Here is a 27,964-nt window from a genome sequence, read left to right as displayed (position 1 = left end):
TGAATTTCTTGTGCAAAGATAATGAGTTGTTAAGCAGGAAGAAGCAATGAAAGGAGAAGCTTTCGGGTGTAAGGATTTCTGCAAGTCTGCAATTCATTTATAGCAGAAATCAATTCTGAAAGGTTGTTCTGAAAGTTGAATCTGCAGGATGCAAACTCTATGAAAATAAGTTGCAGCAGTGCAAACAGCCACAGACATGACTGATTGCTGAAATTGTTGTTGCTGCGATACCAAGTTTTGGCGAATCAAAGGAAAAGAACTGAAACGAAGCTTGAGTTTAGAAGGAAATTGGCAGTAACTTTGATGCAGGAATTGTAGACATTGAAGAGTTCAGGAAGGGGAAATTGAAGCTGATTTGCAGGATCAGAATTGGAATTTGAAGTCAATGGTGAAGCTAATTGAAGAGATAAAGGAAAAATGGGTTCATGATTTGATGAGTCAAAGAAATGATTCTAGCTTCTGATTTCTGATTCAGCTACAGATTTGATACAAAATCTGTTCAACTTACATTTCAAGAAATGTAACCTGAAATTCCACAGAATCAATTCTGAGTTGTGTGTGCCAATTTTGTATCAATTTCCATGTCATTGGTCCCTCTTGGTTTCAGGCCTGATTCTAATTCTTTACCTATGCCTTTTGCATTGTTTTCATGATTATGTAGAGCCTGAAGCATTCTTAAACAGAAAGGGCAAAGTATATCAGTTTAGAGAATTTAATTGAATGTTTTCTTAAACTCCTGCATTGCAATGCTAATTGATTACTGAATTCAAACGACATAATCAGAATGTGCAGAATTTGATCTGGATCTTCACTGGAAATTGCTGAACTGGAAATTGACAGAGAACAGAATGTGCAGCAGAATGTAAGTTGATACATTGGACTTGAGAATTAACTACCGAGATATATTTTCTGGAACTGGAAGTTGATTCTGTAAACAGAATAGTTCAGATTCTGTGAGTTTCAAGAGAAGATTCTGGAATTGATTGAAGCAATGCCATGGAAGGTAGAATACAGAAGCTATATTTGAGTTGAGTTAGACCAGGAATTTTTGTGCAGAATTTGCAGGAAAAAAAAGTGAAGTAATGCAAAACAGAAACTTAAGAAGAGTTGGAAGTTGAGCTGTGAATTGGATTTGCAAACTGTTTATGCCAATTCCAATTCTGAAACTTAAAGTTTCAATTCTGGAAATTTTGATTTCTGGTTCTATAAGCTGAAATTTGCAATTTCATGTTATGAGGCAAAAGAAGACATATGGAATACAAATAGAAAATAGAATGGGCAGGAATTCCGAATAACTTCATGCTGGAATTGGAAATCAGAATCAGAAACTGAACTTAGTTTGGCTGGTTACTGAATTTGCAGCAAGTAGAGTTCAAATTCGATTTGAATTCTACAAGAGTTGCTTATTGCTACTTGACCTTGCTGCTAGAAAGAGTTTCGGATGAATATGTAAAATGTTGCTGAGCTTGCATCCTTAATTTTCTGAATCAATGTGTTGTATTTCCATAAGAGGGCTCTGAAATTCAGTATAGAACTGAAATCTATTGCTGCTGAATACTTGCTTGCTGATTTCTGAAATTTGAATCCAGCTTTCGGTTCTTATCTGTTTTAGAGCAATTTTTTTTGGATGGATTATGGTTAGAGCAAAAAAAAAAAAAAAAAAAATTAGACTAGAATTCCTGAAAATGGAATTGAAATGCTTAAGTATCTTTCCTAGCAGAACAAGAATAGGGAATCTGATACTCTGCTAATTTCAAATCTGGACAATTTGTTCAACAGACAATTTTGTAGAGGTGTGCATGCCACAGGAGTAATTCTTCCATTGGAATAAGCATCAAGTAAAGTAGGAAATGTAGTGTAGATGTCACTGCTGGTTTCAGATGCTGTTACTGGGAAAAGTTTCAAATAACAGGGAAGTTTCAGTGACTGCTGGCAACGGCGCCAAAATTTGATAAGGCGAATAATTTACTGTCATGAATGGGCTTATCAGCGACCTAGTATGGAAAAGAATTAAGTCGGTCGGCGAGGTCAGCAAATTGAAACCACAGTCAGGTGGGCCATATAAGGTGGTGTTGCAACTCAACTTGGGTTCCTATTACCTGCAAGATACAAATGGGAAAAACTTAGACTGACCTTGAAGTGCAAATCATCTACAGGCCTATCAAGCTTAAAAGTGCATTTGCACTAAATTTAAGTAGTTTGTAAAAGCTTATATGCTCAATGAATGTAGGCGAGTTCAAATTGATATATCCAAGTCCCAGACTCTCGCATCAATCGACCAAGTGATATGTAAGCTTGCTCTCACGACTAAGTCCTAGACTCTCGCACTGATCGACCGAGTTATAAGTAAGCTTGTTATCACAACCAAGTCCCAGACTCTTGGACCGTTCAGTCAAGTTATAAGTGAGCTTGCTCTCACAACCAAATCTCAAACTCTCGAATTATTCGACCAAGTTATAAGTGAGCTTGTTCTTACTACTAGGTCTCAGACTCTTAGACCATTTGACCGAGTTATTAGTGAGCTTACTCTCACGATCAAGTCCCAAACTCTCACACCGAATGATCGAATTATAAATAAGTTTGCTCTCATGACCAAGTCCTAGACTTTTGGACCTTTCGACTGAGTTATAAGTGAGTTTGCTCTCACGACCAAGTCTCAGACTCTTAACGGCTGAGTTATAAGTGTGCGTACTCTTACGAGCAAGTCTTAAACTCTTGCGTCGAATGACCGAGTTATAAATGAGCCTACTCTCACGACTAAATCCCAGACTCTCTCGCCGAACGACCGAGTTATAAATGAGTCTGCTCTCATGACTAAGTCTCAGACTCTCAGATCGTTTGGTTGAGTTATAAGTCAGTTTGCTTCATGACCAAGTCCCAGACTCTCGCGCCGAATGGACGAGTTATAAGTGAGCTTGTTCTCACGACTAAGTCCCAGACTCTGGCCTCAAATGGTTGAGTTATAAGTGAGCTTGCTCTCACAACCAAGTCTCAGATTCTCGTGCCGAACAGTCAAGTTATAAGTGAGATTGCTCTCACGACCAAGTCCCAACCTCTCGCATTGAATTACTGAGTTATAAGTGAGTTGGCTCCTACAACTAAGTCTCAAATTCTTAGCATTCAAATGAACTTGACAAGTAAAAGGAAGTAAGGAGCATTGCAAAATGCTAAGGCATAAAAATGTTGAATACCCATAAAGGAGAATATACTAGCTGTTGAAGTCTTTATAGAACCACAGAAGAACTTGAAAAGAGCGTTAAGTAAGGACGGCAAAAGTGTCGTCGGGAATGATCTCCAAGATCTTTTGACGCTTAATGAAATTTTTGGGAACATCTATACTTAGATAGCCTCCGTCCTTTAACTATTTGATGGTCCCCTTAGTGCCATAGACAAACAATTTATTGGTCTGATCGGCCAACATTTGATTGAAGTTTCAGGAACGCAGATACTCCACTCTGAAAGCTTCATGTTGATCGGGCTCTCCCTCTTTATATTTAGCAAACTTTGCTTTTGATGCCTCTAGCTCAGCCTTTAACGCCTCCAGCTGAGCATCTTTTTGTAGCGAGGAGTTGTTGATGTTCCTCGACCTGAAGCTTTCTAGCCACTTGCCTAGATTGTTCTGTGAGAAGATTGGCCTCAGTTTCTTCTAACTTCTTGGCCAAAGCTCGAGCCTCCTTGTTCTTGAGGTCTAAGTCGTCTATGGCTCTAAGCTTCTGAGTGTTGGCCGACTAGAAATGGGAATCATAAGTTTGAGCATGTTTCTGTAGCCTCTCATGTTGGATGGCATGATCATGATTTTTATTTTTTTTCTACTGAGAGCGCTCGCTCGGCCGTCGGTAATATCTCCACCTGGCTCTCTAATTCTTTCTTTAACTGGGTTACCTCTGTGGATAGCCGCTCGGCCGCGCCGTGTGAAGTGCTGGCTTCATCGATCGAGCCTTGGAGAGCTTTATGTTCGTGGCTCAATGTAGCCAATTTCTAGCAAAGCAGTAAGCCCTCCACCCAGAACTATCAAAGTAAGAAGAAGGTTAAATGAAGCTTACGCCAGTGATGCCTTGAAAAAAGCGGTCAACTAGTTCCTCGTTGGAATTGGTGGCCACTCAGGCTCATGCATCCACCCAAGTTTGGGCCAAGGGTGGGTGGCACATGGGCTGATGGACATAGATCGATAAAAACATCATAAGTTGGTTAGATTGAATATCTCCAGCTGATTAGGTAGGTTGAACTCTAAGTTGGATCCGACCCATCTGAAATTATCTATATTGAAGGGCATTGCCCCTGAACCTCCAGCAAAGGTGTGCTGCTCCTTGCAACCCCCTTGGCGAGCTCACAACGAAGTTTGACCATCGAAACTCTGTATACTATAATAAATCAGAGTTCGCTCCGGCATGCTTGTCCCCATTTGTTACACTTCATTCATACCATACTGAAAGGATGTTATTTTTAAGCCTAAAGGTGAAATTGTTGGATAATTAATTAATTATCTTTGAAGTAATTTCTAATTCTTACCAATAATTTATACACAAGTTCCGAGTCCTTTTAGATTGACAACTGGATCATTTACTCTCTCACACGTCACATCTTTACATAAATCAGAAGCTAATTGTTTTTCTTAAACTGTTATAATTTGAAAGCCAGAGTGCTATAATTATAAATATTGACTGAAGAATGTGAGCTAGATTGCTTTGTCATTGTTTTTTGTAGGTCCCAATTGGGACACAATGATGAAAGTAATGGTCACGAATGAAGTGTCGACCCAAAACATCATGATGGGCTGAGAGGCATGGTCAAAGTAACAACAAATACCAGAGATAGGGGCATAGTAGTAACTGTGATGATGTGAACATGGAAATGTCCAATTCGTCTGTGATAACAAACCTTAATTATCTATGTGGTCGAGACGATATTACTAATTTTGGAGAAAATGGGGATGGCCTAGGATACATTTTTCACGAGTTATTCTATCTTAGGTGCGCCTTACCCCTTGAAATAAAACGAGTTCTTTCTATAATTGATGGTTCAGTTATTAATTTGTGCCCATCACTAAACTGTAGCCCATATGTGGCTTCTTATTTATGTAGTTTGAAGGGAAAGTAAGACACCTACTTTAAAGCAAAAAAGTAATTACATTATTTCACTCTCCACTTTTGCCCATCTTAATTAGAAAAAGAAGCAAGTAATGCCATAATTGTTATGTTTATGAGAAATTTAAATCAAAATTGATGGATTTTGAGCTGAGTTAAATTTATTTCTTTTTCTTTTCTTCCTAGTTGTGATAGCATATGCCTCTATGTTTGAAGTAATTTCTAATTCTCATTAACAATTTATCCCTGAGTTCCTAGTTCGTTTAGAATTGCTAATGGAGTTTTACTCTCGCATACAAACTCACACCTTTACGTTTACCTTTACGTTTTTTTTTAGAAGCTCAAGTGTTTTGGAAATACTGATGGAAGAAAAGGAGATCTTTTGTCATTTATTTTCTGGTCAAAGGGGAACACTGAAAGGTTGGTATAATCAAAAGTATTCTCAATAAGAGTTCAAAACATAGTGCTGAATTAAGTTCAATAGGGTTTCTAGGAAGCATATATGCACAAAATCTGAATCATTTTGATGGTAAATGATCCTGTCCAAAAACGGTGAAGGTGTATGGCTAGGAAGGTAGCTCTGATATTGACTAAACGAATACTCCTCGCTATCTTGCGTGTCAAAAGGAGTGTTAGCAACCAGGCCAGGGAAGAGATCTCTAGCGCAGGCCCTCCGACGCTCAAGTCAGTGATCGGCTTGAAGACAGTGAATAGTGGAATGAACAGTAGCAAATGAGCGTATGTAATCGCGTTGCATCGGAAGGCCTGCATCGGGTTCTCTTCCCTAGCCTGGTTGCAAATGCTCCCTTTGACACGCAGGATATCGAGGAGTCTCCGTTTAGTTAACATCAGAGTTATCTTCCCAACCAGTCACATTCATTGTTTTTGGACAGGATCATATTTAGCGTTGTTTGTGGAAACTTTACCTGCATTCGAAATGTGAAGATGGACGAGACTGGACGACTTACCACTATGACTCTGACGCAAGAATATTTACACCTATTGATCACCACCCGAGCGACAAGGATGATACAACAACATCAAGCGGTAATCAAGTGCCCTTTGCTGAACGACCCCGTAGTATCTGTGACTGGCCAGTAGGTTGACTGAGGGATCTGAGTGGAAGGCTCAACGGGGTTCCAACTGATCCATCCTCCCCTTGTCGCCTTCCTTCAAGTACCTGTGCAGCCAACCGGGCGTCCACTCATGCCCCCATCACCAATTGCATATCACTGAGCGTTGTTCCGAATGCCTCTTGATAATATGAGTCGAGCGGAAAGGCCCCAAGGTTCTTCTTTTGAAGATGTGCCCGACTAGGACCGTTGTAAAGGCCAGGTGCCAATGACCAGCAACTCCCCTAAGTGGGCGAGCATGTCATTCTCCCAAGAAATCTTAAAAGATAAACTGTCGGCTCATTTCTGACTCCTGTCGATCGGGGAATACGGAGGCGCAACCGACCTCGAGGACCACTTCCTTAAATTTGAAAATGTTATCCTCCACCAATATACAAACGGAGTCAAGTGTCGAGTGTTCCTCACCACTCTGTCCAGCTCGGCGCAGAACCAGCTCGGCGCAGTGATGATTCAACCGACTCCTGGCTGAGTCCATATGTTATTTCAAAGACTTTTGTCGGGCATTCGTCCATCATTTTGCAAGTAGCCATCGTTATCACAAGAAGACGATAAGTCTGTTTTCGCTCAAGCAAGGGACCAAGGAGATATTGAGGGCCTACATCAAGAAATTCAATCAGGTAGTCATGAACGTCCCCTCAACCACCCAGGAGATTTTAGTGAATGCCTTCTCTTAGGGACTCATTGATAGTGATTTTTTTCGATTCCTTATCAAGAAGTCTCCGAGGGATTTTGGTCATCTCCTCGGATGAGCCACCAAATACATCAATGTTGAAGAAACTCAGTCGACTTGGAAAAAAGAGGTGGCTCCTACTGCTCCCATCGCCGCTCCTGATTGTCGAGCGGCCCCCAATGCCCTGCCTCCAAAAGGGCCCCGACTGAGACCTCCTCCACATCATCATGAATCAAGGCCACACGTAGTTCAACATGTAGAGGTCGATCGCATGCGCTTCCCCGAGCCCCGACAACAGACTCCTATATTTTGTACTTACCACCACTCGAGAACTTATAATATAGAAGATTGCTACTATTATAATCAAGAGTTGCACCGACCGGCTAATATGCGCTTCCACGAGCCCCGGCAAACTATCCCCTTCTCCTAACCGGCAACGTCACTACCAACCAAACGGACCCCCGGGTCGAAACCTTGCAAGAGCTGACAGAAACCAGTAGCGACCCCAACAAAGAAATAACCAAGCATTGGCTCGGGCATCCATCGAGCGGTCTCTGCGATGACCCGCCCGGGAGAAAGAAAATCATAACAATGTCGCTCAAGGTGACATTGGTATGATAATAGGTGATCCAACCGACGGTGATTCCAATCAGGCTAAAAAATCACATGCATGCAGGTTGGAGATCTACACGGTCAAGTGTAGCCAAGAGAAAGCGCAAGGACTAGAGATCAGTTTTGTCCCTAAAGACTTAGAGAGGGTGGAGATACCCCACGATGACGCGTTAATTATTAAAGTTGTGATCACCAATTATAATATTCATCATACTTTTGTTAACACAGGCAACTCGGTCAACATGAATTCCAAGAAGGCATTCGAGCAACTTCAGATAGACAAAAGCGAGCTCCAGCCAATGACTACACTTTTGTACGGGTTCACAGGTAACAAGGTGCAGTCGATCGGACAACTCTAGTTGTTTATCTCTCTGGGAGAAGAGCCAGCTGCTCATGAGAACTCGCTGGTCGAACTTCATCGTGGTGGATGCACTATCGGCATATAACGTAATCTTGGGCCAACTGTTGCCGAATGAATTCAGAGCTATCGTCTCCATATTTTATCAGGAATAAAATTTCTAGTGGATATCTCGGTCGGCGAGGTTAAAGGAGATCAGTTGGTAGCACGTAAGTGCTACATAGACACTACAAGAAAATTGGGATTCTACAACACTTAAACGACAACGCTTTTTATAAAAAACGTTGTCTATTTTTTTTTAACAATGCTTTTAGTGAAAAGCGTTGTCTATGTCATTATTTTCTTATTAATAGACAACGCTTTTCTAAAAACCGTTGTCTATTAGTGATTTTTACGGTTCAAAGACGACGCTTCATAAAAAGCATTGTCTATTAGCCTTTTTTTTAGTATCTACGACAACGCTTTTTAAAAAGTATTGTCTATTGTTAAATTCTCATCTAAATCTTGATTAATACAAACCGTTGGATCTAAGTAAGGAGTAGAAAACCCGAACCCTTCTCCCAACTCCTATCTTCCGATCGTTTTTGATCCCGAACCCTTCTCCCAACTCCTCATCTCACGCGGCCTTCTCCATCCAACTCCTCTCCGGCAAACCCTTCTCTAGTGAACCCGTCTCCGCGAACCACTCCTCTCCGTCAAGACCGCGGGATTAATCTCTTCGCCTCCGTCGCCTCATTCATGCTTCCTTCACACTGCCCAATCTCTTTGATTCGTGGGATTAATCTCTTACCCGTCCGATATCGAGCAGTTCTTCCTTTTGCTTCAACGGGCGAAGGCGAAAAGGTTTCCTTTTGAACTCTCCGGCGGAACGCGAGCATCCCGCGAGAACGTTGCTTCGATTCGTGGGTATCCAGTCCGATCTCCGGCTTCCGGCCTTCGTTCACGCAAGGTACTCGATATCTGAAGCCCTCTGGATTGCTTCGTGGTTCTGCTAGAGAGATCTCTAAGTTTTTTTGTCCTCGATTTGTTTTAGAATTTAGATCTCGCTTCTGGATCCCTTCTGAACCTATTCGGATCGATCCTTTTCTGGAGATTTGCCTTCCGTTCTGGTTTGCTTCTGTTTTTTTTCTGGATCCCTTCCATTTTTTTTTCCTGTTGCTGTTTGAGCCTCGTGCAGTAGCTTTTGGCTCCGGTTACAACCATAGTGGCGTTTACGTTTGCCCGTTGGAGTTGGGTTTGATGTGGTCATTTTTCTTTCCGCCGTTTGTGGACTAGCCCGCGCATCTCTACAATCCTTACTCTGCGTCGATGGCGATCCAGCAACAGGAGGTTAAGCTCTTTAATCACTGGTCGTTCGACGATGTCGAGGTTAGAACTCTCACTCCGTGGTGTTTCCGCAGCCTGTTGCTCTTAGCACCTGTGTTGACCATGTGAATCTCATGATGTTATTTAGCACGTATGATCTGCTTTAAGGTTGATTTTCAATATTTTTAGGCCTTATCTGCCATTTTTTTTAAATATAATCTTTGCATGATGTGTTAGTAATACTTGGAATTTTAGATAACCAGTTCATGCTTTGAGAGAGCTAGGATTTTTCAGTATGCACAAATGAAAAATACGGCCTTTATTATCTATCAGTTCACAGATTTTTGTGGAGTACTTATTGATTTACCGGCAATAGCTTGTACAAGCGCTGATTACCCAACTTTTCCTACGCTTTATTTTACCAGCAACAGATTGAACAAACAGAGATAAGATTATAGTAGCCGACCAAACATGGCTCCATGATCGAGCAAACAGTGAACTTTGATTTATCATCATACTGTATCTGAATTGCAATATGCCTATAAAGAGCAAATACTGGATAAATTATGTTTGTTTAAATTTATTTGCACACTTTTTAGTTGAATTATAGTATGCAACACATCTTTCAATCCACATAGTCATAAAATGGAGATGTTCTCCTATTATTTACTCCAGCAAGATTAGATTAATCTTCTGCTAACTCCAGGTTAGTGACATGTCTCTTGCTGATTACATCGCTGTGACTCCTCCAAAACATGCTACATACCTTCCTCAAACTGCTGGAAGATATTCTGCTAAGAGGTTCCGCAAGGCTCAGTGCCCAATTATTGAAAGACTTACCAATTCTTTGATGATGCATGGCCGGAACAATGGAAAGAAGCTTATGGCTGTCTACATAATTAAACATGCTATGGAAATTATTCATTTGCTTACTGATGCAAATCCAATCCAAATTGTGGTTGATGCGATCATTAACAGGTAATTGAATTTTAAACTTGAATCTCATTGCAAGGATGGGTAATGAGGCATACTACATTTCACTTCTCAACCTTGTTTTAGAAAAACTTTTAAGACTAACCCAAGGCAACTATCTAATAAATAAAGATGGAAACATTGTGTACTAGTTATGCATATCAAAATGATTTTTTTTTTCCTTTGATTTCAGGATTGCATGTTAATCTCACTTGAGTGTGCTTGAAACTTGTATATTATTTTTATTAGCATAAACATTATATTATGTTAATCTCACTTGAGTGTCGCCGGTGTGCAGAGGGAGCACGCCGCGCTCATGCAAGCCCAGAGGAAGTTTCAGATCGCCCACTACGGGAGGATTCCGGCCAAGATCGAGGAGTTGGCGGGTTCTATTGAGTGTCCCGACATTGCCATGAGCGCCTCCCAAGAAGAGAAGAAGTGCAACTTCATAACACTAAGTTCAGGTACTAAAAGAGGGCTTTTACAAATTACAATAAACTCAAAGAAAAATTAGGGCAAATTACTAATTGTTCCATCCTCTTACTAATGTATACACAGATCCTGTGTATGTTGCTTATCATGATGAGGAATGGGGAGTTCTAGTTCATGATGACAGGTGATTACTTCCATAAATTTCTTCATCTTATCTACACAAATTTCAACTAAATTTACATGTTGACAAGATTCAGATGGATAAACTTGCAGGGTGTTGTTTGAGTTGCTTGTTCTAACAGGAGCTCAAGTGGAGATGGACTGGACTACTATACTGAAGAAGAGGAATGAATTCAGGTTAGAACTAATGCTAGAAACAGTTTTTATTCAGAGGAAAGTACTTGTTTTGAACAATTTAGAATCTTGAAAGAAATGTTGTGTGGCAGGGTGGCATTTGCTGAATTTGATGCAGAGTCTGTCTCCAAGTTCACAGAGAAGCAGATGGTTTCCATCAGTGTGGAACTGAAGCTGGATTTAGGAAGAGTTAGAGGAATATCACTATCTACTTTGAAATAGAATTAGTGTTAATTTTGATATTTACTAGCTTCTTATGTAATTAAATACTAATATTACTTCAATGTCAGAATTCTATTATTTTGGTATGAGTTTGAAATCATTAGCTGAGTTGATTATATATAAAATTCGAATCTAGACATGGTAAAAGAAAAATAATAGTTTCGTAAATATAAAAATAATGATTTTAAAATAATTTTTTAAAATTTTTTTCTTTAAAACGACAACGCTTTTAAAGCGTTGCAAAAAGTGTTGTCTTTGTAAAAAAACAACAATGCTTTTAAAGCGTTGTAATAGCGTTGTCTTCACTAAAAACGGCAACGCTTTAAAAGCGTTGTCTTCACTACAAACGACAACGCTTTAAAAGTGTTGTCGTTGAGCAGACTTTTAACAATAGTACCTTTAACAACGCTTTTTCAGACACAAAGACAACGCTTTAAAAGCGTTGTCTATTAGCTTTTTTCTTGTAGTGAGAGGTAGTAAAGACCGAGGCTCGCGCCGCTCGAGAGATTCAACGAGTGGAGGTTAATGAAATTCAAGAAACTCCTTCAACCTTAGTCTATGAAGGGAATGAGGAAGTACAAATCCACCCTAGCCTACCGGAGGCAATCACACAAATAGCTGCTGATATGAGCCTAGAGAATAAAGCAAAGTTGATCTCCTGCTTAACACACAACAACAACATCTTCGCCTGCATCACCCATGAGCTCTCGGGTATCTCACCGACAATAATGGAACCCTCACTACACGTCTGACCAAACACACGACCCATTAAGCAAAGAAAGAGGGATTTCAGAACAGAACCAAATCATCCAAGAAGAGGTGGACAAATTACTCGAGGCCGGACATATTCCTTAAGTGTAGTTCCTGAGTTGGCTAGCAAATGTAGTACTGGTGTCTAAACCCAAGAATAAGTGGTGAATCTATGTTGATTTTAGAGATTTGAACAAGGTGCACCCAACAAACTACTACCCACTGCTATGCATTGATCAAGTGGTAGATTCGATTGTTGGTTGTAAGTTGATATGCATGCTGGATGCATATCAAGGTTACCACCAAGTCTCATTCGCCAAAGAAGATCAAGAGAAAGTTAGCTTCATCATCACGGAGGGAACATACTGTTATAATGTCATGTCATTCGGACTGAATAATGCAGGAACAACATACCAGCGACTCATGAACAATGTGTTTCGAAAATAGATCGGTAGAAACATGGAAGTATATGTTGATGATATACTAATCAAATCCCTCCGAGCTGCTAATTTATGTGTAAATATTGAAGAGACGTGCCAGACCCTGAGGAAATACGAAGTCAAGCTCAACCCCAACAAATGTTTATTGGGGGCTAAGAGTGGACACTTCTCGGTTACATTATGACTGAGCCGGGAATCGAAGTCAACCCAAGCAACGTGAAGGCCCTCCAAGATATCCCTGCCACACAATCTAAAGGAAGCTCAACATCTAACTAGACGGATTACGACTCTCTCCCTGTTCATCTCAAAGTCATTCAATCGGAGTTGACATTTCTTCAAAGTACTTCGCCGAGCCATAAAATTCCAATGGGACGTTGAATGTGATAAAGCACTAGAGGAGCTTAATAATTACTTATCTTCTTTATCTGTACTCAAGAAGCTCTTCGCTGGTGAGCCACTGTGGATATACTTGTCTTCCACCAAAATGGTTGTCGGGTCGGCATTGGTGCTGCAGGACAGCAATGAACAGTAGCCGGTGTATTTTTTAAGTCATTTGTTAAAGATGTTGAATACTGCTACGCTACTCTCAAGAAATTGGCATATGGGCTGATCTTAGGTGCTCGAAGGTGATGCCCTTACTTTCTCTCTCACGCCATAATTATTTTAACTAATAGCACACTAAGCCGAGTATTCATCAATCCAGAGGTATCTGAAAGATTAATCAAGTGGACCACAGAGTTAAGTGAATATGACATACAATATCAATCCCGATCGGCCATCAAAGCTCAAACCGTAGCTAATTTTGTGATGGAGATGCAAAATCTTGAACCAGAGAAAATTTGAAAAATTTATGTGGGCGGATAATACACTCAACAGGGTAGTGTAGTTCGAATCCTTTTGATATCACAGCATGAAGATAGAATGCAATTGTTTGTTCGACCGAACTATTGATTCACAACAAAGCATGAGTCATTAATAGTCGATCTGTAGGCGGTGAGACATATGGGAGCCGCCCAGATCCTAATTTACTCGGATTCTCAACTAGCAGCTCAACAACTCTCGGGTAATTTCGAGATAAATAATGAACGGTTAAAGTCGTATGCTTCTACATTTGAAAAATTGAAGTTGGGGTTTCAAGAGGTGGTGTTACAGAAAATTTCTATAACAGAGAATCAATATGCTAATGAGCTAGCTAAGTTGGCTAGTTCCTTAAGCCCTTAGTCAATGGATAAAACAATCGAACAAACACTATTGGTAGCTCATATCGAACGACCACTTGTAGCGGAAATATAAAGTGATTAGCGAGCACCATTGATTACATTCCTCCAACAGGGAAGTTTACCAGCCGACCGGGAGCAATCATATATGATAAAAAAAAAGAGTCGATCAGTTCACATTTATTGAGATCATTTATATAAGAGAGCATTTTCAAGATCGCTACTTAAGTGTATCGAATCGGACAATATCCAGTACATTTTGCAAGAAGTACATAAGAATTCATATGGAAGCCATCTAGGCAGCTGGTCACTCACTCAGAAGATTTTGTTAGCTAGATATTTTTGGCTCACTCTGCAAACGGACTCGACTCGGCTTCTGTCACTTGTTTATCATGTCAAAAGCATCAAAACTTACCGCACTAATCCACTGAATTATTGAAGACATCAATTGTCTCTTGCCCATTCGCTAGTGGGGCACGAACATCGTAAGGTCTTTCCCAATGGCATACGGTCAGAGGAAATTCCTCCTCATAGTAGTGGATTACTTCTCCAAGTGGGTGAAAGCTGAGCCGCTGGCTAAAATAACAGAGTAGATGATCATCAAGTTTCTATGGTAAAACATCTTGTGCCGGTTCAGTATTCCTTACAAGATTATCTCTGATAACGAAAGGCAGTTCTAAGGGCAGAGGATAAGAGAATAGTGCGCAAGTTATGCTACTCTGCAAGCTTCAACTTCTGTGGCTTATCTATAAAGCAATGGTTAGGCGGAAGTCACTAATAGAGAAATTATCAAAGCACTCAAAACCTGACTTGACTATCTCAGAGGAAGTTGGGTCGAGGAACTTCTAGTGTATTATGGACTTATTGCACTACACCTCGGGAGGCCACGGGCATGACTCATTTTCATTTAGTGTATGGAGGAGAGGCAGTTGTACAGTGGAAATTGACGTTGAGTTTTATGGAGACAATTATATAATGAAGACAATTCTGATCGTCGCCTTATGGAGCTAGATCTTATAGAAAAAATCAGAGACAAGGCAGTCGCTCTGCTGATGGCCTACCGACAACGTATGAAGCAAAACTACAGTGGGATGGGTCATATAAGATGGTGCAGAAGCTCAACTTGGGTTCCTATTACCTGCAAGATACAAACAGGAAAAACTTAGACTGACCTTGGAGTGGAAATCATCTACAGCCCTATCAGGCTTAAAGGTACATTTGTACTAAATTTAAGTAGTTTGTAAAAGCTTATATGCTCAATGAATGTAGGCGAGTTCAAATTGATATATCTAAGTCCCAGACTCTCGCATCGATCGACCAAGTGATAAGTGAGCTTGCTTTCACGACTAAGTCCTAGACTCTCGCGCTGATCGATCGAGTTATAAGTAAGCTTGTTCTCACAACCAAGTCCCAAACTCTTGGAGCATTCAGTCGAGTTATAAATGAGCTTGCTCTCACGACCAAATCTCAGACTCTCGAACTGTTCGACCAAGTTATAAGTGAGCTTACTCTTACTACTAAGTCCCAGACTCTCAGACCATTCGACCGAATTATAAGTGAGCTTACTCTCACGATCAAGTCCCAAACTCTCGCACTGAACAATTGAGTTATGAATGAGCTTGCTCTCACAACCAAGTCCTAGACTCTCAGACCGTTAGGCCAAGTAATAAGTGAGTTTGCTCTCACGACCAAGTCTCAGACTCTCAGACCATTTGACCGAGTTATAAGTGATCTTTCTCTCACGACTAAGTCCAAGACTCTTGCGCCGAACGGCCGAATTATAAGTGTTAGTGCTCTTACGACCTAGTCTTAGACTCTTGCATCGAAGGACCAAGTTATAAGTGAGTCTACTCTTATGACTACATCCCAGACTCTCTTGCCAAACGACCGAGTTATAAATGAGTCTGCTCTTATGACTAAGTCACAGACTCTCGAATTGTTCAGCCGAGTTATTAGTGAGGTTGATCTTACAACCAAGTCCCAGATTCTCGTGTTGAATGGCCGAGTTATAAGTGAGATTTCTCTCATGACCAAGTCCTGGACTCTCGCACCGAACGGATGAGTTATAAATGAGCTTGCTCTCACAACCAAGTCTCAGACTCTTTTGCCGAAGAGTTCAGTTATAAGTGAGCTTGCTTTCACGACCAAGTCCTAGACTCTCACATTGAATTACTGAGTTATAAGTAAGTTGGCTCCCACGACTAAGTCTCAAATTCTCAGCATTCAAATGAACTTGACAAGTAAAAGGAAGTAAGGGGCATTGCAAAATGCTAAGGCATAAAAAAGTTGAATACCCCAAAACAAAGGGGAATATATACTAACTGTTGAAGTCTTTATAGAACCATAGAAGAACTTGAAAAGAGCGTTAAGCAAGGTCGGCAAAAGCGTCGTCAAGAATGATCTCCAAGATCTTTTAACACTTGATGAAATTTTTGGGAACATCTATACTTAAATAGCCTCCGTCCTTCAGCTGCTTGATGGTCTCCTCAACTCGATAACCGAACATTTTATTGGTCCGATTGGCCGACATTTGATTGAAGTTCCGTGAACGCAGATACTCCTCACTAAAAGCTTCACGCTGATCAGGCTCTCCCTCTTTGTATTTAGCAAACTTTCCTTTTGAGGCCTCTAGCTCGGCCTTTAGCGCTTTCTTTTGCAGCGAGGAGTTGTTGATGCTCCTCGACCTGAAGCTCCCGGGCCACTTGCTCAGCCGCTTGGCTAGATTGTTCTGTGAGAAGATTAGCCAAAGTTTCTTCTAACTTCTTGGCCAAAGCTCAAGCCTCCTTGTTCTTGAGGTCAAGTCATCTATGTCTCTAAGCTTCCGAGTGTTGGCCGACTGGAGACGGGAATCATAAGTTTGAGCTTGCTTCTGTAGCCTCTCGAGCTGGATGGCTTGATCATGATTTTTATCTTTTTTCAACTGAAAGTGCTCGCTCGGTCGTTGGTAATATCTTCGCCTGACTCTCTAATTCTTTCTTTAACTAGGCTACCTCTTTGGATAGCCGCTCGACCGCGCCATGTCAAGTGTCGGCTTCATCGACCGAGGCCTGGAGAGCTTTATGTTCATGGCTCAATCTAGACAATTTCTAGCAATGCACTAAGCCCTCCACCTAGTACTATCAAAGTAAGAAGAAGGTTAAATGAAGCGCGTGAGATAAACAAATATATGGGGATAAAATAAGCTTACCCCAGTGACTCCTTGACAAAAGTAGTCAACTAGTTCCTCGGAGGAATTGGTGGTTGCTCGGGCTCGTGCATTCGCCTAAGTTTGGACCAAGGGACCCTGTATAGTTATTTTGTGCTCCGGGGTCAGGGACTCGGCTGAGTGCGTAGATAGAAGATCATGATTGGGCAGCCAAATGATCGCCCGAACTCGTCTCTGCTTGCCTGGCTCACTCGGGTTGGTGGAATTGGACTTAGATTTGCACTTGGACTTGGAGAGGGAGGCAGAATGTATGGTTGAGAGGGGTCGCACCGACTCGATCGACGACGGCATCAGAAAAGATATTGGCCGTGTGGGGATGATGTCGGATGGTAACTCAAATAGTGAAGGAATTTGTTCAAACGAAGTTGGAGTAGGCTGATCGACTGCGACCTCAGGGACCGTAGAGGTAGAGCTTTCTCCCCGTTCAGATGGCGGTCATACACCCGGCGCAGCAACGGATGTTTGTGGAGCCGGGGCCGCCGATCTGACAGTGGTTGTTGACCGGTGCCTCTTGTGTCATTGGTGATGGAGTAGAGGTTCAGCGGATGTTGTGGACTCGGATGGAAGTACGACGGGGAGCTTGCTTCCCCTTCGCCGATCGGCTCCTCAGACAGTCCGATCGATGGCATCCCTTGACTCTCCAGCTCGGCCTCCCCCCGAGCTTTAATCTCTTCATCGGTCAATTTGGTGGACTCACTTAGTAGGGCTTTCCACATTGTTTTAGCTACAGAATAAAAAAGAAAATCAATTAGATCCAACAATAGAGGAAAGAATTTCTCACCAAAGGAGTAGAGCGATCAAGCACGAATGAGACTCAACCCAAACATATACAGCACGCCCTTGAGCAATATCTTGTGAATGTGGTATTTTTAACCAATTAGCTGAGCAGAGGCTTCGAGGTAGACAGACTCCCATCGATGTTTGCCTAACTCTGGAGGGTTGGGCAGTTTCATTTGCCACTCGGTCGGGAATGTTACCGGATGGGGCAATCGGAGATAAAAGTAGTGGGATTTCCAGCCCTTATTTGAACTAAGTCTACTTGCTTGGAATTTTTCTTGAGGAAACTTTTTTTGAAATTCTGGATAACTAGCCTTTATAATTGTGTTATGGTGTTGAAGCTTGAATTCTGTATCCGAAAGACTTTTTATTTAATTTGTTGCTACTGTAATGAATGAATTCTGTATTATTAGTGGAAACTTGTGGGCTCTCAATGAAATTGGTATGATGGTTGTTTAGAGCAAGATTTTGGTATGGTGTTTCTCTGGATTTGGTTCTGGTGGCTGCGGTTTGTTTCTCATGTATATAAAGTTCGATTGTTGGCATTTTTGGTCATTGGATTTTTCTTTATATGTTGCACTTTGGTTGTATTCAAGCAATTTTTTTAAGGTTGATGACTTAAATTTGGCCTGAAATTTGAATTCTGTGTCCTGATACCTACAAGCCATATATATATATATATATATATATATATATATATATATATATATATATCTAATGTACCTTACTCTTCGATCCAGAAGTTGTTTCTTAACTCTATTCTCTATACATTATGATAATATGACTGGTATATGTCGCACAAGGGATGAGAAGCAACATTTGAATGTGACATTATTAAGTGTTTACTCTTCTTTGCAAGGTGTAATGTCATGCTTGCCTGATATGCACCCTTCTTGCAAAAATAGAGAAGCCAAAGTAGTTGATTTTGATAGTTTTGTATTACTGGGGTTGTTGGACCAAATATTGGTAGTGCAGAAATGAGGGAGAGGGCTGCTATACATACAGCATGCAGGTTTGCCCATATCTAGCTATGTGTATCTATCTTTACCTAATTTTCTATTGTTGATAGAAATTTTCTTAAAGAACGGTCCGAAGATAGTCTACTTCTGATACTTATCATTAATATATAGACTCTTTAGGAAATTTTGGTAAGTGGTCAACACTATAGATAGATATCTAACAATTCCTTAATGTGAATGATATCCTATTGATATAAATGGTTTGCCATTTGTTGTTGTTTCCTTTTCATAATGTAGGAAGCTTGGAATATGACAAATGGCCAAGTCACAATCAGGAATGGAAATTGGAGTCAACTGCTACAATTGAGCCTCCATGTAACTTCATTATATCTTCTCATGCTAGAAGGAAAAAATGGTACTTGCTCTTATGTATTCTTATCTTTTTGGAATATTGAAGTCAATATTATTGAGACTTATACTATAGCATTCTTGTAGGCCAAGATGGACACATATTGACAAGGCATGCATGAATAACACATGGAGATCATCGCAATCATCATATAATCGGTTTTGCACGGATGACATATATCTCCACCCAAGTACTTGCTATTAATTAAAAAATCTTTTTTATATTTTTTATCTTCACCTAAACTTAATACATTGTGTACTTATAGTTGTTGAGAAGTTAAAAAAAATGAAAATAAGGCGAGAGAATCACTCTAACAGCCTATATGTCAGAATAATCATGGCAATGACATTGATGGTTAGAAATTGACCGTTGATAGAGTTGGAACCATTTAATTTTTATTAACAGTCAAGGAGTGTGAAATTATTATCATTGAGCTTACCACCCGGTGGCTATGTTACTTGGACTGAGGTACTAGTGTTTGATACAAACGTGGATCCAATTGCTCTACACAATTATTTCTTAAAATTCTTAAACATGATCAATAGTGATATCAAGTATCCACTTGGAGTCTTTGTTTGAGTGTTGGCATTGAACACGAGTATGATAGTGGGTAGATGAAGAAGAGGACAATGTAAAGTAAACCCTTACTAGTTGAAGTGCTTAAGTTTATTAGTTCATTAATTTCTGTTCAGACTATTTTATTTGTTGTGTTTTGGCACTTCAAAAATTTAGCAGGAGAATGTGATTTCTTATTTGTCTGACAATCTTGTTGATGTTAAGATAAAACAAACAATTCAACTAATTTTTTCATTGTTTTCTAATCTTTAGTCTTGCATAAAGATCTCTTTAAAAAATGTAGAAGCGATGGTTGTCACTTGTTTCCAAGTCTGTCCTCACTCCGAGTGCAAAATTGCAGGATTCAAAAGATCCAAAGCATTCAGTTCTTTCAATTAACACTGTTTCCAGGCATTCTTCTATTATCTTGTTTTTGTTGTTTTTCTTAAATACATTGCTTAGGGTGCAGTTTCGTTCACAGCATTTATCATTGGTCTTCTAACTAAATTAGTTTTTAATATTATATCTTCCCCATGTTATGACTTTAACTTCTTCAGTATTTGAATCACACCTACAATGATTGGCATCTCATAAGTTAATGCATTTATATTTTCTCAAATTCAAGTTTTGCATTCTATCAGTTGTTAAATACAACAATCATTTCTATGGAATATTGAGAAGTTTTTTCATGGCTTCAGGTGTTGAATCAGGTGAGTTAGAAATTATTAAGTTAATATCCCAATCCATTCCTTGGGCTTTGAGAACACAGGCTTGCATTGGAGGTAATGGCTATGTTTCTTTACAAATTTATTTGATGAGCAATTTTGTGCTATGAATTATGATTGCGATGGTTTTGTTGCCTCAAAAATTGTGTTTTGATTTGATTACTCATGTTGTCATTTATTTCTTAGAAAATCTTGATCATATTCTCATTTCCTTTTCATTGTTATATGTATGCTAAATGTTTCAAGTATACAGAGTATTGCTTATGCTTGCTTTATCTTCTAGAAGTGATTGACATCTACTTTTAAAAATTTTAGGGGAAATTGCAGGTTAGTAATTGGAAACTTAGTTTGCTAAAATTGATATGGTACCCTCATGAATATTATTTACTTAGTATAATTTGAACACCTGTGCCTTATATATTTTGCACTTGAAATCTGTGTATATGTAAAATATTGTCACTACAGGTCATTTTCTCAGAAATTTGAAAAGTAAACTTCCTCAGTCAAGAATACTTGGAGTATCTGCCTTAAACACTATATTGCAAGTCCCACCTCAGAAAATCCCAAGTTTTAAGAGCTGCTACGAACTTCTAGGGGAGAGTATTGACTAAAATACTAATGGAGGATGGATTTTTCCATGACATAATTAGCAACCTTTCTCATGCCCATATAACTTCTGATGAGATGATGAACAGAGGGAGCAAAGGATAGTCATCCTTTCAAAGCATTGTTGATAAAGATATCAATGTTTTCTATTTTGATTTCATAGCACAATTTCCCCATGAACCCCAAATTGGATATCATTTGATTGAGGAGATAGTTTCTATTCAACGATACAGGAGTGTGGGATGCTAGCTCTGAAGGCCTTCTAACAAACTTTAGATGAATTTTCTAGTGCAAAAGAGAGACCAAAGCAGTGTGTCGCTGCTGAAGTGATGGCTGGTATTCTTCATTCTGATGTTAATACCTTTCAGAGGCATGGAATGAGTGGCTGATGGATCAACTTCACAACATTATAGTGGCCCCCTCGGTAGAGACAATACCTGATTGGGAAGCTTATATATGCTATGTGGAAAAGAGGGCATGGCAAGAGAATTCCCCTATTGAGAAAGCAAATATCAGACTGTCTAATAGCACCTTTATCCCAAACGACATCTACTAGTGTAGTTTCAAAAAGGTATGCTTTGCAGTTGCTGAAATATCTCCACCCACAATGCCTATTGGTGAATTTCACTTCCATTGACAACTTTTGGAATAATTATTGGAGAATATGAGCCATCCATCTGCCCATGTAAAATATCGAAAAATAGGCGAATACTAATAAGGGAATTTTCCGGAATTTTTGGGAATTTTTCGGGAATTTTTCGGAGCTCGTACGGAAGAGTTAACGGGGATAAAAATGGGGCAGATATGTATTGTCGGGAGATCATCAGACTACATGGTGTTCCGTTGAGTGTCATCTCGGATAGAGATCCACGATTCACGTCTCGTTTCTGGCAGAGTCTGCAGCAGGCCTTGGGCACACAGCTCCGTTTCAGTACAGCTTTCCATCCACAGACAGATGGACAGTCAGAGCGGACCATTCAGACTTTAGAGGACCTGCTGAGGTCATGTGTTATGGATTTCGGAGGCAGTTGGGAGGACCATCTGCCGTTGGTAGAGTTTGCCTATAACAACAGCTTTCATTCGGCTATCCAGATGGCACCGTTTGAGGCGTTGTATGGTAGACCTTGTCGAACACCTGTCCTCTGGGATGAGGTTGGAGAGGCCCAGTTGTTGGGACCTCATAGAGTTCAGCAGGATGCAGAGTTGGTCCGTACTATCAGACAGAGGATGTCAGAGGCGCAGGACCGCCAGAAGAGTTATGCTGATCGGAGACGCAGACCACTAGAGTTCTTTGTTGGCGACCATGTATTTCTGCGAGTTTCACCCACGAAAGGGGTGAAGAGATTTGTCCTCAGAGGTAAGTTAGCTCCGCGGTACATTGGCCCTTTCGAGATCTTGGAGAGGATCGGAGCGGTAGCTTACCGACTGGCACTACCACCGTCCTTGTCAGGCGTGCACGATGTATTCCACGCATCTATGCTGAGGAGATACGTACCTGACCCGACACATGTGCTGGCAGATATCCCAGTTCCAGTTCAGCCTGACATTTCTTATGAGGAGATTCCGGTACGGATTCTCGACCGGAAGGAGCGTCAGTTGCGGAACAAGACTATCTGGCTGGTTAAAGTCGGATGGCAGCATCATTCGGATGAGGAGGCTACTTGGGAGCTCGAGGATACTATCCGAGTTCGATATCCCCATCTTTTTACTTGAGGTATGTGATTTGTTTACCGTTCAGCATTTATACTTTATATCTGTTGTTGGTACTTGCTGATGGTAGATAATGAAATTTGGGGACCAAATTTTTATTAGTGGGGGAGAATGTAAAATATCGAAAAATAGGCGAATATTAATAAGGGAATTTTCCGGAATTTTTGGGAATTTTTGGAAATTTTTCGGAGCTCGTACGGATGAGTTAACGGAGATAAAAACGGGGCCCGGGAAAGCCTGTTTAGGCTACCCCGTTTAAGCGAGAAAATGTTTATATTTACATTTCCTTTTCTTTTATTTTCTTTATTTACTCTTCTTTTCCCTTTCTCTGCCGAACCTGCGTGCCGACACCCCCGCCTGCGCGCCCGACGCCTCTCTTATTGCCCTAACCGCACGCGGCCACGGCGGTTTTTCTTCCTCCCTTCCACTTCTTCTTCTTCTCCTCTGCCCGAGTCGAACCCTTCTTCCCTCATCTCTCGCGACGCCGGCCTTCTCCACCCGGCAGCATCGTCGGGTGCTCTTCCTCCTCACTGAGCGACGCGCCGCCGCTACCACAACCGACAGCTGGCCGTCTTGCCGACGTCGTGCCCTAGCCGAGCCCTACCGACGCCGTGCCCTAGCCGAGCCCTACTGACGTTGTACCCTAGTCGAGCCCTGCCGAAGTCGTGCCCTTGCACTGTCGCCGGCCACAGGTTCGATCCATCGCAAATTGTAGGCTCTGTACCCTAGCTTTGATTGGAATTAGGTTGTGGTTCTGTTCTCAGATTTTGTTGTGGAGGAATTGATAAGTGTTTGGATTTGGTTTATATGGCAGAATAGGGTTTTCAATCTGCTGCGGCTAATCTTGGTTCAGTTGAGGGGTTAAAGGAGGAAGCTGTTAAGGTTAGTTTAATCTAGATGTTGAGTTAATATGGATGTGTAACAGGTTTCTTTAAAGGTTGGAATCTGTGTACTTGGTTAGTTAGTGATCATACTTCGATTAGGGAAATTGATTTTTAGTCGTAGGTCATGGTTTGATTTGATTTCTAGATGGTTATGCATGTTGATGAATTAGGTTTATGTGTTACGAAATTAGGGTTTTTGCCCTAATTTAGGGTTAAGGAATTTATTTAGTTATTTATAGGAATTTAGCTAAATAATTGTATATCTATTGGATACAGGACTTTGACGCGAGACGAGCATCTCGATGTCGGATTTGGACATTCCTATTGGAGGCGGGTACTTTTGACTTATGTCATACATAGTAGTGAATATAACAAGTTGCATTAATTATGTTCTTATTTGTTCCGGTTAATCACTACCCGATAATTGTTACATGATTGATTGATTGTTTGTTTTGCATCTCATGTATTTCTTACCTGTTGATACATGCTTATAGGGGTAGTGATATACCATGCTTCACCATGTTCAGGACCTAGGTTTTATACCTTCTGTGTACCTTTGATTTGATTTGATTCGTTGACCTATGATGCACGTTTATATATATGTGGATTAGGTCAGGATATTTTGTGGTTAGTGTCATGCACCATTTGCATGATTGCATGCTGTGCGATAGTTTGCTCCATTATTGTTGAGCACATCGCCAGTTACATGGATCTGCACACACCACCACTCATGGGTTAGTGGTCAATTCAGGCAGAGTGTGTTGCAGCAGGGACTCTGTTAGGCATCGTTGGTCCGCTCATGGGTAGTGTGACACAACGTGTAGTCAGTGATTCCTCCCGTCATCGTGTACCGGGAGATGAGAGCATTGCGCTCCCCCATTTATGATTTGGGGTATGAGGATAGGTGTACTCCGACAGCATCCCGTCCACTCGGTCACTCATCAGGAGTAGTGACGACAGAGTGCACGGTTGTCACAGCCCTACCCACTCGGCCTCACTATTGTGTGAGATGATCGACTGGCGTCAGGGGTGACCAGGACGCATCATTGGCATCATATGCATGATGCATTTATTGCTTGTGTTTGTGTTTGCTGCATTTATATGCTGCATATTGTTTGGATACCTATGTTTGACATGCATACAGGATTTCCATATCACTCGGACTGTTTTGTCCTTATACCCATGTCTTGGTTAGTACAGTATCACTCCTGTTTACTTCAGATGTATTTTTATCTTTCTGATATCAGGAGACTGTACGCATGATTAGTGCTAGGTGTTATTTCCTATATATCAGTTGTACCTGCTGAGTGTTGGACTCACCCCGCCTCCATTGTTGTTATTTTTTCAGGTTGATGCTGTCAGGATAGAGTTCCAGTCGCTAGTCCCCTGCTGACCACGAGGGCTTTGTAATCTTTTGGTTTTCTTCTTATTTAGTCTATACAACAACAACAACCAAGTCTTTTCCCACTAGGTGGGGTCGGCTGTATGAATCATTTTACGCCATTGAGCTCTATCTCCTATTATATCATCATCTATATATAAATAAATTTTATCTTGTTTTATTGTTGCTAACCAAATCTTTTTTTATCTTCCTCTTCCTCGTTTGATATGCATATTTATCATAGTTTCACATCGTCTAACTGGAGCATTTATTGGTCGTCTAAGTATATGTTCGTACCATCTTAAACGTGTCTCTCGGAGTTTTCCCTCAATAGATGCAACTCCGACTTTCTCTCTAATGCTCTCATTTCTTATTTTGTCCATCTTCGTATGTCCACACATCCACCTTAACATCCTCATCTCTGCAACTCTCATCTTCTGCTCGTGTGCTCGAGTCATAGCCCAATATTCAGCTCCATATAACATAGCAGGTCTAACTGCGGTTTTATAGAACTTACCTTTAAGTTTAAGAGGTACTTTACGGTCACATAAAACACTCGACGCTCCCCTCCATTTCACCCATCCTGCTTGTATTCTATGTAAGACATCTCTCTCAATCCCTCCATCATTTTGTAAAAATGATCCTAAATATTTAAATCGCTCGGTTACAGGCAACTCGTCCTCTCCTATCTTAACTATTGTTTCATTTCTTATTTAGTCTATGTTCAGACTTATTTTGTTTTTGATACTATGGATTTTTGATACTATGGATCTGGTGTGAATTTTATGTGTTGATGGATTTTTTTCGATATGTTTTACTACATGTCTGCTTGGACGGCAGAAGAGGTGAGTAAATCGGATTTGAGCTTTACGAGTGTAGTGGAGTAGGGTTGATTTCGAGTCAGAGTATTATTCATTCCGTTTACTTGTTATATAAACTGCGTGGAATGTCTGTGTATTGTATTTTATTTCTGCTATTATTCCAGCCGCCTGTGGCTGAGGTATGTGGACATGTAGAAAGTTTCAGATTGTCCGCCGTACAGGGGAGATGCTGCCGAAATTTCTTTGGACAGGGACTCCTCCGGGGCGTGACAATTTATTTGGTATCAGAGCCAAGTTTGCGAGTCAAACTGGGCATTTTCGGATTTTCATTATGGTTATGTTTTGGATTTCCGTTTCGGATCTATATGGATTTCCGGCGATTTTTCTCGTTCGGAATTTTGAGATCAAATTGGGGACGGAACATCTCCAGACGGCAAATAGGTATGATGTTATTTTATGTTTGTTATACTGGTAGTAATATCTGTAATATAACTTAATAGATATGAGGAGGTCTACGCGTATTGCGGCGAGACGTGGTGTTGGACGACCACGTGCGAGGACCACGGGATCTCTGGACATGCCAGAGATGCCTACTGTTGATGAGCCTGTCGGTCAGGGACAGACTCAGCATATGGCGGGCGCGTCGGGATCTCAAACCTCGACGACTCCTATAGAGGTACCTACCTCGGTTATGCCATCAGGGGTACCATTGACGTTTCCGATGTCTGCTTCAGCGCAGCCTACGGCGTATTCGGCACCACCGCCACCTGGACCTACAGTGTACCCGACACCAGTGATATCTGTACCCCCAGTGCCTACAGTAGTAGCAGCTGCTCCACATCCGGCACCATTACTTACTGTACCTCCAGCTGCGGCCACTTTTGTTCACCCGGCAGTACCACCGACGGCTTATGCTCCAGGTTATTCAGCAGCACCGGGAGCACCTCCTCCGGTTTATTCCGCGGTACCACTTGTAGCACCAGTTCCGGTGGTTCCGCCAGTTCCTGCAGCCATCCCGACACAGCTCACTGATATTGTCGCAGTACGAGCTAGGATTCCAGTATTAGCAGAGTCGATGAAGACTCGATTCACACTCTTCCGAAGAGACCTTGATCCGGGTATGACTCTGTCATGGATAGAGACTATAGAGCAGACCTTCTTCTATATGGCTTGCTCCGATTGGGAGAAAGCAGAGCTGGCCACTTTTCATTTACGGGATGAGGCTAACGCCTGGTGGATTACACAGCGTTCTATAATCGGCGAGCGGAACGTTACTTGGGCCAGGTTCAGAGAGGCTTTTGAGAGCCGTTTCTTTCCACTATCATATCAAATGGCTCGCCGACAGGATTTCATGAGTCTGCGTCAGAATAATTGCACGGTGACAGAGTATAATACTGAATTCAACCGGTTGGCTAAGTTTTGTCCAGAGTTAGTTGCGGAGGACAGATCTCGCATGATGCAGTTTATACAGGGACTGGATGGTTATCTGCAAGTAAGGCTTGTCGGTTTAGGGATCGTATCTTACTCAGATGCACTGGATGGAGCTTTGATGATAGAGTTAGCTCAGCAGAGAGCATTTCCGGATAGGAAGAGGAAGCATACGGGTCAGGCATCCGGACAGATCCAGCAGACACCGGCGACAGGATAGCAGCAGAGTAGTCGCAGTCGATCAGGTCAGGGTGCTTTTGGGATATCTCGTAGACCTCAGAAGTCAGGGCAGTCTTCTTCAGGACGTTCTCGGTTTTCTCAGCAGAACCGGCAACCACCTTCCAGCGATACTCACTGTTTCCGATGTGCATCCAGAGATCACCTTACCCCAGCTTGCTCTATGGGACAACCAGTTTGCTATTATTGTAAACTGTCTGGGCACCAGAATCGAGATTGTCAGCTGAAGGCTCAGCACACGGTTTCCGGAGGTTCAGGTCAGAGGGGACAGTCTAGTCAGTCAGGGGCATATTGAGGAGGGCAGAAAGCCCAGTCTTCACATCGTCAGCAGGGCATAGTTTCACCTGCAGCAGCAACATTTGGCATGCTTGGACAGGAGTACTCCAGTGCTTCCATAGCACCCCCAGAGTTATGTTCCAGGACCTTATTATCCGACGCAGGGGCAGTATCAGATGCAGCCTCAGCCTCTAGGCCAGTACCAGACTCAGTCCCAGTCATCGGCACAGTATCAGTCACCGTCCTCTCAGTCTTCTCTGGCACATTATCCAGCACCGCCTCAGTGGCAGGCTTCTGCCCAGCCGCAGCAGCCGCTGGCAGCGTTACCACCTCCTCCTCCGCCAGAGACTGGACGTGTTCATGCGATTACCAGAGAGGATGCGCAGCAAGCCGACGGATCCGTTTTTCGCGATATGATTTCCATTTATGCATTTTCCGCTGA

At 41.5% G+C, this 27,964-nt stretch overlaps 2 protein-coding genes across 2 annotated transcripts; both read left to right on the top strand.

Moving 5' to 3' along the window:
- Nucleotides 1-9,165: 9,165 nt before the first annotated feature.
- Nucleotides 9,166-10,340, top strand: LOC122054960 (40S ribosomal protein S5-like). Its single transcript, XM_042616369.1, has 3 exons — nucleotides 9,166-9,225; nucleotides 9,869-10,140; nucleotides 10,328-10,340. Exons 1-3 carry the CDS (start codon nucleotides 9,166-9,168, stop codon nucleotides 10,338-10,340), a joined length of 345 nt encoding a protein of 114 aa, XP_042472303.1.
- Nucleotides 9,353-11,220, top strand: LOC121968384 (DNA-3-methyladenine glycosylase 1-like). Its single transcript, XM_042518786.1, has 5 exons — nucleotides 9,353-10,140; nucleotides 10,433-10,598; nucleotides 10,693-10,750; nucleotides 10,840-10,923; nucleotides 11,013-11,220. Exons 2-5 carry the CDS (start codon nucleotides 10,451-10,453, stop codon nucleotides 11,140-11,142), a joined length of 420 nt encoding a protein of 139 aa, XP_042374720.1. The 5' UTR covers nucleotides 9,353-10,140; nucleotides 10,433-10,450; the 3' UTR covers nucleotides 11,143-11,220.
- Nucleotides 11,221-27,964: the final 16,744 nt, after the last annotated feature.

The sequence above is a fragment of the Zingiber officinale genome, chromosome 3B, assembly GCF_018446385.1.
Source record: "Zingiber officinale cultivar Zhangliang chromosome 3B, Zo_v1.1, whole genome shotgun sequence".
Lineage (NCBI taxonomy): Eukaryota > Viridiplantae > Streptophyta > Magnoliopsida > Zingiberales > Zingiberaceae > Zingiber > Zingiber officinale.
The sequence above is the reverse complement of the archived record's forward strand: the minus strand, read 5'-3'. Positions and strand labels throughout refer to the sequence as shown.

Coding starts and splice junctions, on each gene's coding strand:
- LOC121968384 (XM_042518786.1), top strand. CDS start 10,451: ATGCAAGCCCAGAGGAAGTTTCAGATCGCCCACTACGGGAGGATTCCG. Junction 10,751..10,839: donor GTTCTAGTTCATGATGACAG/GTGATTACTTCC, acceptor ATAAACTTGCAG/GGTGTTGTTTGAGTTGCTTG. Junction 10,924..11,012: donor AAGAAGAGGAATGAATTCAG/GTTAGAACTAAT, acceptor GTTGTGTGGCAG/GGTGGCATTTGCTGAATTTG.
- LOC122054960 (XM_042616369.1), top strand. CDS start 9,166: ATGGCGATCCAGCAACAGGAGGTTAAGCTCTTTAATCACTGGTCGTTC. Junction 9,226..9,868: donor GGTCGTTCGACGATGTCGAG/GTTAGAACTCTC, acceptor TGCTAACTCCAG/GTTAGTGACATGTCTCTTGC.